Source organism: Pteropus vampyrus, unplaced genomic scaffold, assembly GCF_000151845.1.
Source record: "Pteropus vampyrus isolate Shadow unplaced genomic scaffold, Pvam_2.0 Scaffold374, whole genome shotgun sequence".
Taxonomy (NCBI): domain Eukaryota; kingdom Metazoa; phylum Chordata; class Mammalia; order Chiroptera; family Pteropodidae; genus Pteropus; species Pteropus vampyrus.
In genome coordinates this window covers 1,011,297-1,023,127 of record NW_011889155.1, presented here as the reverse complement: position 1 = coordinate 1,023,127, position 11,831 = coordinate 1,011,297, and the positions used below count along the sequence as shown (strand labels likewise).

Below are 11,831 nucleotides of genomic sequence, written 5' to 3'. Positions count from 1 at the left end.
CGGCTATTTTCTCATCTCTAGATGAGGGAGAGCAGGACACAGAGCTCTTTATATCTCTGATTCCCAGAATTAGATGTATTTTTGTGGGTTCGTTCTTGTGTTGTTAGAAAGGGGGTTTGGAGACATTCTGCTAGAATGGCTGCCTTGGGGTTGCTGAATTGGTTCTTGACTGTTTTATTTCTTCCTCAGCATGTCCAGTTCTTGATTAGCTTTGGGGTCAAGAGGAAGTGGGACCGTTTTCTTTTTGACACATGAGTCTCAGGGACCATTCTCCTTCAGCCAAGACTGTTTTCCACAAAGAGGGCAAAGACTAAGGAGTCTGGCACAGTTGAACTGAATCCCAGCTTTCCAGATTTACCCCTGGGATTTGCATTCTTTTCATGTTGGTTGAGGCTGACAGTTTGACTGCCTATTTCAGGAGACAGGAATGAGTTCTCTCTATGTCTTCAATCCCATTTTTGGGAAGTGGAGTCAGGTGGCTCCCCCAGTGCTGAAGCGCCCCATCTTGCAGTCTTTGCTTCTCCCCATCATGGATCAAGACTATGCCAAGGTGCTGCTGTTGATAGATGATGAGTACAAGGTATGACATCTTCAGAGTGGCTGGAGAACATTCAGGTGGAGTCGGGCGTAGGGGCGGGGTGGTCAGACAGCAGTCAGTGTACCAGAGATGGGAGCTGTTCACAGCGCACATTTGAGCTTGAAGGGCATCTCTGAGTGACTCGATTACTTTTCTGCACTTGTGGAAACTTAGTCTTAACAGAACTAAATCTAAGCCCTAACCGAGTTCAGTAGACTTCAATTCTCCTAAGATTTGCTGTTTTATTCTTACTTAGGCTCTCTTTGATGGGAAGTAGTAATAAGTATTGAGAAACTGCTCAGACATTCCTGACCTTTTCCTTTAACTATTTTCTTGGACTTTCTGGGGTTTTCAAGGTCACAGCATTCCCAGCCACCCGGAATGTCTTGCGACAGCTACATGAGCTGGCCCCTTCCATCTTCTTCTATTTGGTGGATGCAGAACAGGGACGGCTGTGTGGATATCGACTTCGAAAGGTAAGGAAGAGGGCATCCTGGCAGGACCCTTTGCAGGAGGGATGTGGGTGTTTCCTGGCGATTTGGCTAAGAAGTGAATTTTACTATTTATTCTGTTGTAAATTTAGATCAGCAGAGTCCTGATACCTGATTCAAAATCATTTTCATATTTACTGAGCAGCTTCTACTCGGCAGGCATGGTTCTAGATGCTCTGAAAAGAGCAGTGAACGATAGACAGAGTCTCTGCTTCCATGGAGCTATCATTTTACATTTCTTTTCCGTAGTAGAGAGAAGGGTCATTTTTCTCTATTTTGAGGAGGGTGGCAGGTGGGGTTGGGGGTTGAGTAATAGTACTTTCTATACAAAGATAACATTATTAATCCACTCTTGATAGAGTGTGTGCTTTGAATTTTATTTCTGGAAATGGGATCAATTTGCTCTGATCCTGACATACTTGAGTCCAACTCTTGCAAATAGTGATGCACACTGGCTCTGAAGTCCAGCTCGGAGGTTCAGAAGCTCCTGGGCTGCATAGAGGAGTAATTTGTGGCGTGTACTCACCAGACAGCCCTTCCGTCCTGTCCCATAGGGCCTTTGGAGAGGTGCTGTAGCATAGAGGTGCAGAGCTCGGACACAGCTCAGTAAATCATGGCTGGCCCAGTGTACAGGAATGTGGATATTTCCTACTCAGATAAACAATGGGGTACTATTGAATAGTCCTCTGCTTTCTTGCTGTAGTATTTTTCTTAATCAAATTGAGAGTTCCAAAACTTCTTCACAAACTGGATCTTTGGTGCTGTTTTTCTGGGAGCTCTGATCTGTTTTTTTACAGCACAGAGGCCCCAGATAATGAACTGTAGGATGTGTCTGGCTGCAGCTGTCTCTGGTCTAGGTGTACCCTTCTGATTACCAGCTGGCTGTTTTGCCCTTGCTCTAGGATCTCACCACTGAACTGAGCTGGGAGCTGACCATTCCTCCGGAAGTACAGCGTATTGTCAAGGTGAAGGGGAAGCGCAGTAGCGAGCACGTTCATTCCCAGGGCCGTGTGATGGGGGACCGCAGCGTGCTCTATAAGGTACAGCACTGCAGTCTGGCGTAGAGCAGAAAATCAAGGGTTTAAGTTCTAGTTCTAGGATTTGGTAGATACATGACCTTCAGCGAGTCATTTAATTCCTTTGAGCCCTTATTTATTGTCTGTGAAATGTGCATAGTGTACCACCCTTCTAGGGTGGTGGTGATAATCACATGAGACACTCCTGCTTAGCCTAGTGTCTGGCTTATGGCCACTTCCCGATAAATGTTAGCTGCTGTATTATTAGTGGTAGCACTGATAGAACTTTCTGGCATTAAACTGTAGTTGATCCATCAGAAACTCCATCTGTGTGATCAGCACTCTAGTTAGTGGTAAAGGGAGGGAGATGGAGTGGTAACTAGTGGGCTGTAGCACTGTCCTATGAGAGAAAGCAGTCACTGTGGTAATGGACACTAATTCCACCCTCTGGCACAGCAGAGGCTGAGTTCGAGAAGGAGATGCAATAGAACAGGGTATCACGACCCAGGCACTCGATGCAGAAGTGGCTTCCCCTGGCAGAGGCCACGCGCAGCCTCTGGCTGGACCGTCCTGGTCGAGACCCAGCTCTGCTGCAGGCCAGCTGTTCATCGTGGGCGAGCTGCTCAGGCTTCTCAGGCTTCTGTTTCACCAATACAATGAGGATAGTAGTAACGATGTCATAGGATTATTTTGAAGATTAATGATAACATGTAACGTGATTAGAATGGTGCCTGCCACACGGTTGACATCGTTAGTGCCGTCAACCTGAACTCTTTTGATGACGCCTCCCACGTGGCTGCAGTCAGTTTTACTGGTTCAGAACCACTAAAACAGTACAAATTCTAAAGTATGTTTTGACTTGTCTTGTACTAGAAAAAATATTCCCTATGTAATTTTATCTGTATGAGGTAAAATTTAGCAGAATACTTGTGTTTTCATAGGTTGGAAGAATAGTAGTTAAGAGTAAGGCTTTTTGGATTCATACTTGTTATGCAAATTTTTTAGTTTAGTGTTTTTTTAAATTTTTTTTGGCTTAATTTTAGATTTACAGACAAGCTGCAGTCCCGTACATCCTCATCTAGTTCCTCTAGCCGACCATGGTACATCTGTCTAAACTAAGAAACCAACACGAGTGCAAGACCATTAACTCAGCTCTGCTCTCTGCGTTCCACCAGCTTTTCCATCACTGTCCTTTCTGTCTCAGGATCCAATCCAGGATCCTACATTGCAATTAGTTGTCAAGCCTGTTTGTTTTTTTTTTCTGGTCTTTGACAGCTTTTCAGTTGTAACCTTATTTGTCATGACCTTGACAGTTTTGAAGAGTACTAGTCAGGTGTTTTGTAGAATGTCTTTCAATTTTGGTTTGTCTGATATTCTTACGGTTAGACTGTGGTTATGGGTTTTGGAGAAGGAATACCACAGAAATGAAGTTGTTAAAAAATTTTTTTTGAGTACCACCTGGATGCCAGGCAGTCTTTTAGACGCTGGGATACATCAGTGAACAAAATAGACAATATCTCCTGTTCTCATAATGCTTTTATTGTATTTGGAAGAGGCTAATAAAGAAAATAAATAGCATATTAGAGGGTGACCAGTTCTATAGAAAAATGAGCGTGGAATTGGAAGGGGATACAATGAAAATTGTGCGGCTCAGGAGGGTCTCATTGAGAAAGTGACACTTCAGTGAAACTTGGAATGAGGAGGTGAGTCATATGATATTAGGGGAAGAGCTTTCCAGACAGAAAAGCCAGAGCATGCTTGAATGTTCCAGAAACAGTACGGAGGATAGTGTGACTAGAACAGGGTCAGCAAGGAAGAGAGTCTAGGTTGCTGAGGTCAGAGAGGTGATAGGGCTAGATCACAGGCCGTCACTCTAGTCTTTATTTTGAGTAAGGTAAAGAGCCACTGGGAAGTTCTGAGCAGAGAAATGACAAAAATGACAGGTTTAAGAGGCTCACGTGGCCTGCTGTGTTGAGATTAGGCTGTCACAGGCTGAGGAGAAGAGCAGGAAGACAGTTAGGCTATTGTAGTAATCCAGGTGAGGTGATGGCGGCTTAAACTGGGTTGGCTGAGAAGGTGAGGAAGTATCTGATTCTGGATACTTTTGAAGGTAGAGCCAATAGGATATGTTGATGGATAGGATGTGTATCTATGTGAGAGAGAAAGGAGTCAGGGATGACTCAGAGGTTCCAGGTCTAAGACACTGATGTATGGAGAGGCCTGAGGGGTGAGCAGATTTTATCAGGGGTGGAAGGAATTCAGTTTGGGGCTTGTCAGGTTTGAGATGAGACATCTAAGAAGAAATATGAGCTGGCAGTCTGTTAATCAAGTCTGAAGTTCAGGGAGAAGTCTAGGTTTGGACATGTCAAGTTGGGCACTGCCAGCAGCCATAGATGGTGTGAAAGCCATGAGACTGGCTGAGTCCCCAGACGAGATCTGAGAGGTGAGGGGGAACCTGCAGAAGAGACTGAGAAGTGGTGGCCAGTAAGGCTGAAGGAACACCAGGGAGCTGGTGTCTTGGATGCCAGGTGGAGAAAGTGTTTCAAGAAGGGAGTGATCCCATTTCACATGGTACCAGTAGGTCAATTAAGGTGAGAACTGAGACTCATCCCTTGATTGAGTGATAGGGAGCCACTGGTGGAGAGAAGTAGCGTTGCTGGAGCAATGTCCTTAGGTCAGTGAGTGGGCGGACCTGGACTGTATCTTGAGGTACCATTTGCTGTATCTGTGAGTTGAGCAAGTTGCTTAACTGCTTTAAGACATTTCATCTATGAAATGTGGGTAATAGTAGCTACTTAGCAAAGTTTATGGGATTCAGTGAAATGATGTAGGCAAAGTACCTGGAATGGCACCCAGTGGACACTAAACAAGTGCAGTGATGATGAACTCTGAATAGGAAGCTCTTGTGACCACAAAACCCGATTCCTCTGCCAGGCCACCGAGCTCTGGGTCTGCCTCACCAGCCAGGGCTTACAGTGGAGTATGGAGTGATTGAGGTGCCATTGTGGTTCTGAGGGAGCCTTTCTCTCCCCCGCAGAGCCTGAACCCCAACTTGCTGGCCGTGGTGACAGAGAGCACAGATGTACACCATGAGCGCACCTTCATTGGCATCTTCCTTGTGGACGGCGTCACTGGGCGCATCATCCACTCCTCTGTTCAGAGGAAAGCCAGAGGCCCTGTCCACATCGTGCACTCCGAGAACTGGGTGGTGGTAAGGAGCTGCAGATCAACTGGTGTCACTGTCAGGGACACAACATAACCCAAGTGTATGGCTGGTCTCCCTGCATCTGAAATCCTTTCATTGTCTCCTGTTCAAGAAACCAGTTGCTGCTTTGTGTGTTCAAAGGATCCAAAACTCCTGGATGGCAGCATAGAGTGCTGGTTGGGGGTTAGGCTCAGGAATCAGGCTGCCTGGGTTTGATCCCAGCCCTTCCATTTCCTAACTGTACGACCTTGAATTAGTTATTTAAGCTCTCTGTGTTGCATCTTTTGTGAAGCAGAGATAGTAACAGTCACCTTTAGTCTAGTTTAGAACAGTGCTTGGCACAAAGTAAGCACTCAAATGTCAGCTATTATTCTGACTTCCAAGAATCTTGAGAATCCTTTTTTGCTTGTGGCAAACTTTACATAGCCTGGAGAAAACTACTCTGAAAGCTAGTAAACTTGTTAGCAAGGAAAAAAACCAGGTGCTGGGTGGTCCTCTCTTGCCTGGGCGTGTAGCTAATGAAAGGTGCCTTCTCATGTAAATTCCCCTGTCCAACTGGACCAGGAGCTAAACCCCAGCTGCCCCCTCTTCTGTCTGCAGTATCAGTACTGGAATACCAAAGCCCGGCGCAACGAGTTCACCGCGCTGGAGCTCTACGAGGGCACTGAGCAATACAACGCCACCGCCTTCAGCTCCCTGGACCGTCCCCAGCTGCCCCAGGTCCTCCAGCAATCCTACATCTTCCCCTCCTCCATCAGTGCCATGGAAGTCACCATCACTGAGCGGGGCATCACCAGCCGACATCTGCTTAGTGAGTGACGAAGGGAGGGTCTCTAGGGTGACCGGGTTCCATTAGGTAGCCACACTGAAGGACAGAGCTGGGGATGCACTGCCAGCAGAGCCACATTTGACTGTAAAGGAAGGTTAGCGAGGAGGGCTTCATTTCAGCAGAAAAAGTTCCTTAGTCTGGCCTTGCCGTACATGAAAGATGCCATATCTCAGTTCTCATTTCTGATGAACTGCTTCATTTCTCAGTTCTGCATTTTTACCTTACTGAGAAAGTTGAGCCCTGATATCATTTCTAACAGGTGGCCTGTCCTGACGCTGCAGAAACTGGCATGGTTTAGGGTCTCTTCCTTAGTCTGAGCTCAGGACTTAGTGGTTGTCTGATAAGCTGCTCTGTCTGGTTGATTTTGCCAAAGATGTTTGGGACTCTGAGCTTCGATAGGCACTTGGTGCTGCTATTGTATTCTGAGATAGGAGGAAGCCCTCTCAGGAGTTTCCCAGGCTGAATCCCCACCAGTCCTGAGACCAGCAGGCCGTCCTGCCCTCTGCCCCCCACCCCCCGCCCCCTCACTGCAGCAGCAGTGCACACGGCTTGTTTGGCTAATGGGAAGGAGACACGCTTGGTTGGGGCAGGTGGTACTGGAGGGAGGGAAAGGAGAGGGGTGAAGAGATCTAAGTGGCCTTCTGTGCCCTTCTCTGTCATCATCGCCCATGTCTTGATTTGAGAACTTTATTTTCTGATATCTCAGGATGTGTGAGGAAACCAGTATTTTCAAAAGTAGGAACCTTCATTCAGACCCATGCCTATTATTTGGATTATCATTTTTGGCCATTTAAGGGAGTCTCATTGATGCATTTTTTGGTTTTAAACCCCATTTTAAGTTTCTGTGATAATGACATTTTGTGATTAGTCTAATCCGGGATTAGATCGGTGCGAACAGCCCTTTCACTTCTTTCTGTGCAGTTGGGCTTCCTTCCGGAGCAATTCTTTCTCTTCCTAAGGCCTTGCTGGATCCCCGCCGTCCTGAGATCCCAACAGAACAAAGCAGGTGAGACCCTGCGGAGGTGCTAACCTTAAGGAACTTCACCTGTTGATTGAGTTGGGCCCTCAGTCTGCTGCATGCTGTTCTGCTGTACTAAGGGCCAGGGATATAGCAGTGGGCAACTCTGACAATAAATCATTAGGTACTCATAAATCCTAAGAAAAAAAAAGAAAGGACAAGCTATGAAGGTTTGGGGGAAGGGTTTGCAGTTGAACTTGGAGAGGGTGGCCTGTGAAAGCCCCTCTGAAACGGTGACTTTGAGTAAAGACCTGAAGGAGGTAAGAAGCCAGCCTTGTGGATGTCTGAGGGAGAACTTTTCAGGCAGTGGGAACACCAGTGCGAATGCCCTGAGAGCACACCTGGGGAGTTGGAGGGAGGGCCCGAGGCCAGTGGGGAACACTAGGAAATGAGGTTGGGGACATACTGGGGGCTGGGTCATATGGGGAAGTCAATAGCTTGTCACCTTCCAGCCATCATCCCTGCATATTTTCTCACCTCCATTCCAAATTCTCTTCCCTTAGGGGCCTGAGGAACTGTGGGCAACATGAGAAGACAGTAGATCTGTCTTTGCACATGAGGATGGGCAAGAGGAGCATGGTTTAGAGGTGGGGAGAGAGAGTGAGAGTGGAGAAGGGGGTGCAGGAGAAGGGTGTTTAAGCTGTGGAAAAGACATGGGATGCTACTACGGTTTTCACAAGGACTGTAGGTAGAGGCACTCTGGGCTAGAGAGCCGCAGTTGGCCTAGTGGCTCAATGTTTTGGTTTTAAAATGGTTCTGACTGGCCTCCCTTGGTGTGCAGTACTGGCTGTCTGTATGGTTTTTGTTTTTAATTTTAGAACGAGGTAGGAATCCAGATCTCTGTTTTGGTGTCCACACAGCTTGCTTTCTTGCAGCCTTCTTAACATTTAGCTGCTAAATTTTTAACTACCCGGAGCAGGTAGACTTCGAAAGGAAGATGTGAGGCTAGATATATGGCCTGGAAAGCTCCCAGGACTCGGAAGGGGCAGCCGAGGGATCTCCTTACAGCATTTTGAATGCTGGTCCCGGCCGATGTTTTACAGAGAGGAGAACCTAATACCGTATTCTCCAGATGTCCAGATTCATGCAGAGCGATTCATCAACTATAACCAGACAGTTTCTCGGATGCGAGGTATCTACACCGCTCCCTCAGGCCTGGAGTCCACTTGTTTGGTGAGTATAGCCCACAGCCACCCTGTGTAACAGCTGCTCTTGGTTTCACCCTTGGGAAAACAGCTGAAGATTCCATTTCCTTTCTTACCCAAGTGTGAGGTTGTGGCGGATCACCGGCTGCCTTTCTTATGTATTTCTCATGCCCTCTGCCTTCCAGGTTGTGGCCTATGGTTTGGACATTTACCAGACACGAGTCTACCCATCCAAACAGTTCGATGTCCTGAAGGATGACTATGACTACGTGTTAATTAGCAGTGTCCTCTTTGGCCTGGTTTTTGCCACCATGATCACTAAGAGACTGGCACAGGTGAAGCTCCTGAATCGTGCGTGGCGGTAATGACCCAGAACCCACTGCCCGGGATCAGAGCCGCAGGGAGCAAGGGCCGGCAGAGAGGCTCCAGCGGCAGTTCGACAGGGCGGGGGAGGCTGCGTGTCGGCTGCTCACCTCGGTTCCAAGTTGTGAGGAACTGTCATGGAGTGTCCTGTTGGGATACGTCTGGTGTATAGTCATCTGTGGGTGGAGGCTGAACTCTTTCAGCTGAGAATCTCGAAGCATCTTGATGGATTTCCCCCGAAAAAGGCCGTTGCCCTGTTTCCTTTCTTTGCTCATCTGAGTGGTGGTGTTTATAAGACCGCCAACAGATTTTTCTCCTTTGTGAGGCCTGTTTAAATTGACTTTGGTTGGCCTTCTGTTTCTCTGCTTCTTGCTTCAAAGTTGAGAGGGAACTCAATCCCACCTCACAGGTGCACTTGCTGTTTTACGTTGGAGAGAAAGAAGAGCCACCCTTAGCTTGAATTTGAGGACTGATCCAGCCTCTCATGGCTTCTCTCCAAAGTAACTCCAGGTTGAGGAATCTATATTTGGTGTTAACTTTATTTTAATTAAGCCTCTAAGTTTCATGCTGTCATTTAGGTTGGGCCACCCAGTCTTCGTTTCAGTTTTTCAAAAGCCAAGTGTGTAATTAGCATCTCGCTTTGTGGGTCATTGCGCATGCTTTTCACCTGAGGTGTGTCCAAGCTGAGGGCTTTTTAATACTTATTACTACTGAATTGTCTGAACCATGAAGAGATTTCAAGGGAGGAGAATCTGCCCGCTGCACAGTACCTCATCACCTCTCATTTCACTCATAGCTGGTCTAGCCATTTTATAATCCAGAGAAAGTCGTCCTGTTTTAAAGACCCTCATTATTTATTTTTAGATTTAGATATAAATTAACACGTGGGTCACTTGATTTCTCTTAAACAGAGATTTTAAATCTTACAGATCTTTAAAAAATGGAGAGAAGGGGTAGAGATAGGAGATTGGCATCTTGTGGCTGAGGCATTGCTGACTGGGCGGTTGTCTCAGCTACAGATAAAACGTGCCCTAAAATTTTTCCTTTGTCTATGGACTTGGGGGATGATGGGGTTTTTCTGTACTGTGAAGAACGAAATGTAGAGTAGACCTTTTCTAGCCCTGTGGGGGGAGTGGTACACTCAAGTGTCTGAATAAAGGGAATGACAAATGACCCTGTTTAAGTCCTTTTTTGTGGCTTAGGAAAATCATTTTGAGACTACTTTTTCATTAGAGGGGACAAAAAGTGCAGAAATGGTTTTTTAAAAACCACTTTTTTTTATGTTGCTATGGTGATATGCTGATGGTAGATCATGGCAGAGAAGAAGAAAATAATTTTACTTTAGTACTAATAATGTGAAATTGATTTTAATGAGTGAACGAACATCTGAGTGTCTCCAGGAAAAAAAATAACAACAGGCATCTGTTCATCGTTACTCAAGGCATATTGTGCTTAAAGTGACCTGAGAGAAGGGGAAAGGTGTTAAGTTAAAAGAATCCTGCCCCAGTTTTGAGAAAGCCGGATTGAAATGTTGACTGACATAAACACGCACAAGCTGCCTCACTGGCTGTTGCCTTGCTGCCTGTTTTACTTGCACAGCCCAATAAATATGCAAGATTCTAGTTTATATTTATTTACGTATGTGCCGGATCTGAAAGAACAAGCTAACGGGAGGAAAGTTATCTGTCCTTTGGTAAAATTCCCTGTATTTTAGCTTTATTACCTTTTTACTGAACGTTACCGTAAAGCAGGTGCTTAAAGCAGCTAATGCTAATGGCATGGTCAGTCCAAGTCTCTAGTTCTCGACCTCTTCCTAATCTTACAGCAGCCGTTGGTTCTGACCAGCTAAGCTCACCCTCTGCCTAGGGCTTTTGAAACTTTCCTCAATTCTCTATTGGGTTTTCTCATTTTCCTTTTTTTTCTCTACATACCCCTTGAGCCATCTGTTCCCTGTCTTCATTAGTTAGGTTAATTTTGGGGCCCCCTGCAATGAATGTTTCACTTAAAAGATTCATCAATATTTTGGATGTCATAATTTATTAGTTTGGTCAACATACAAAATCTCAGCATAAAAATTTATAGCTAAATGGTGTTTAGTGATTCTCAGTTCCTGCTGGGAATAATGTAAATGGTTTATGGTTTTTGTTAATTTTTCCTTAGCCTTTGACAGGAATCAATTATTGGGGAATGTGCATGAATGAAATACAGTATAGTTTTAAATTTTTTGGTGGAGGAGGGGGTGTTAAATAGTATTTTGCCCCATCCACTCTCTTCTTAAAATTGTAGCTTATTGATTTAATACCATTTTTGGAGGGGGTTGATAACTGCTCCCCTTCCTCTACTCCCAGCAATGAAAGGTGAACGGGCTCTTATGCAGATAATATGGTTTTATTACTGACCTTACAGTTTAATAACTACCACAAGAACTTATAGAGTTAAACTTTCCTGAAACCTACTTAATTTTGTTAGCATTCCTCCAATATTTATTTTGCTTAGAGTCTACAATTCTAAACTATGAATTACCTAGTTACCTCATTCTGCCTTTCTCTATAGAGTAGAATTCTGGGCCTTGACTGACTATCGTTTTGTCTGTACTGGAGCAGTTGTAAAACTTCTTGAAGGCATTCCTTTGGCCCTTGGTTTAGCTATAAATCCTTGTCAAGTTCTTTCATTTTAATGAGACGGTATTACTTCTTTCTTAAGCACTAAAGATTGCTAACCTGTACAGCTCCATGCTTCTCTAGCACCACAGAAGAGCTATGTCCCAGCAAGTTTGATGAAGATCTCCTTGGTTAGTATCTCGCCGTGGTACAAAAAGCACTTGGTACAGCTTACACAAACACCAATGATACACGATAAAATAAAATGAAAATCAATGTGGTGAAGAAGCAAGACAATGAAAAACAACTCAAAAAGAGATTGGTTCAGATAGCTGTGGTGGGAACTCCCATTTACCTATAATCCATCTTTTCTTCAAGCTACTATAAAATGGATCCCTAGCTTAAGCCAGACCAGCAGGGAACTAGCTATGCAACTAGACAGAATTTAGGGGGCAGTATTTTGTCATAGTTTGTCCTCAGGAATGGATTTTAGAACTTAGTGCTAAATTTATTGTAGAGATATTGATAAGGCCATTGTTTATTATATAAAGGACCAAAAAAAATTTAATTCTGGGCTCAGTATTAGA

At 45.1% G+C, this 11,831-nt stretch overlaps 1 protein-coding gene across 1 annotated transcript; it reads left to right on the top strand.

Annotated features, from left to right (window-relative positions):
• Nucleotides 1-382: 382 nt before the first annotated feature.
• Nucleotides 383-10,723, top strand: EMC1 (ER membrane protein complex subunit 1). Its single transcript, XM_011379757.2, has 8 exons — nucleotides 383-580; nucleotides 934-1,053; nucleotides 1,971-2,108; nucleotides 5,122-5,295; nucleotides 5,890-6,100; nucleotides 7,040-7,124; nucleotides 8,180-8,309; nucleotides 8,467-10,723. The coding sequence occupies exons 1-8, from the start codon at nucleotides 428-430 to the stop codon at nucleotides 8,644-8,646; spliced, it is 1,191 nt and encodes a 396-aa protein (XP_011378059.1). The 5' UTR covers nucleotides 383-427; the 3' UTR covers nucleotides 8,647-10,723.
• The last annotated feature ends 1,108 nt before the right edge of the window (nucleotides 10,724-11,831 follow it).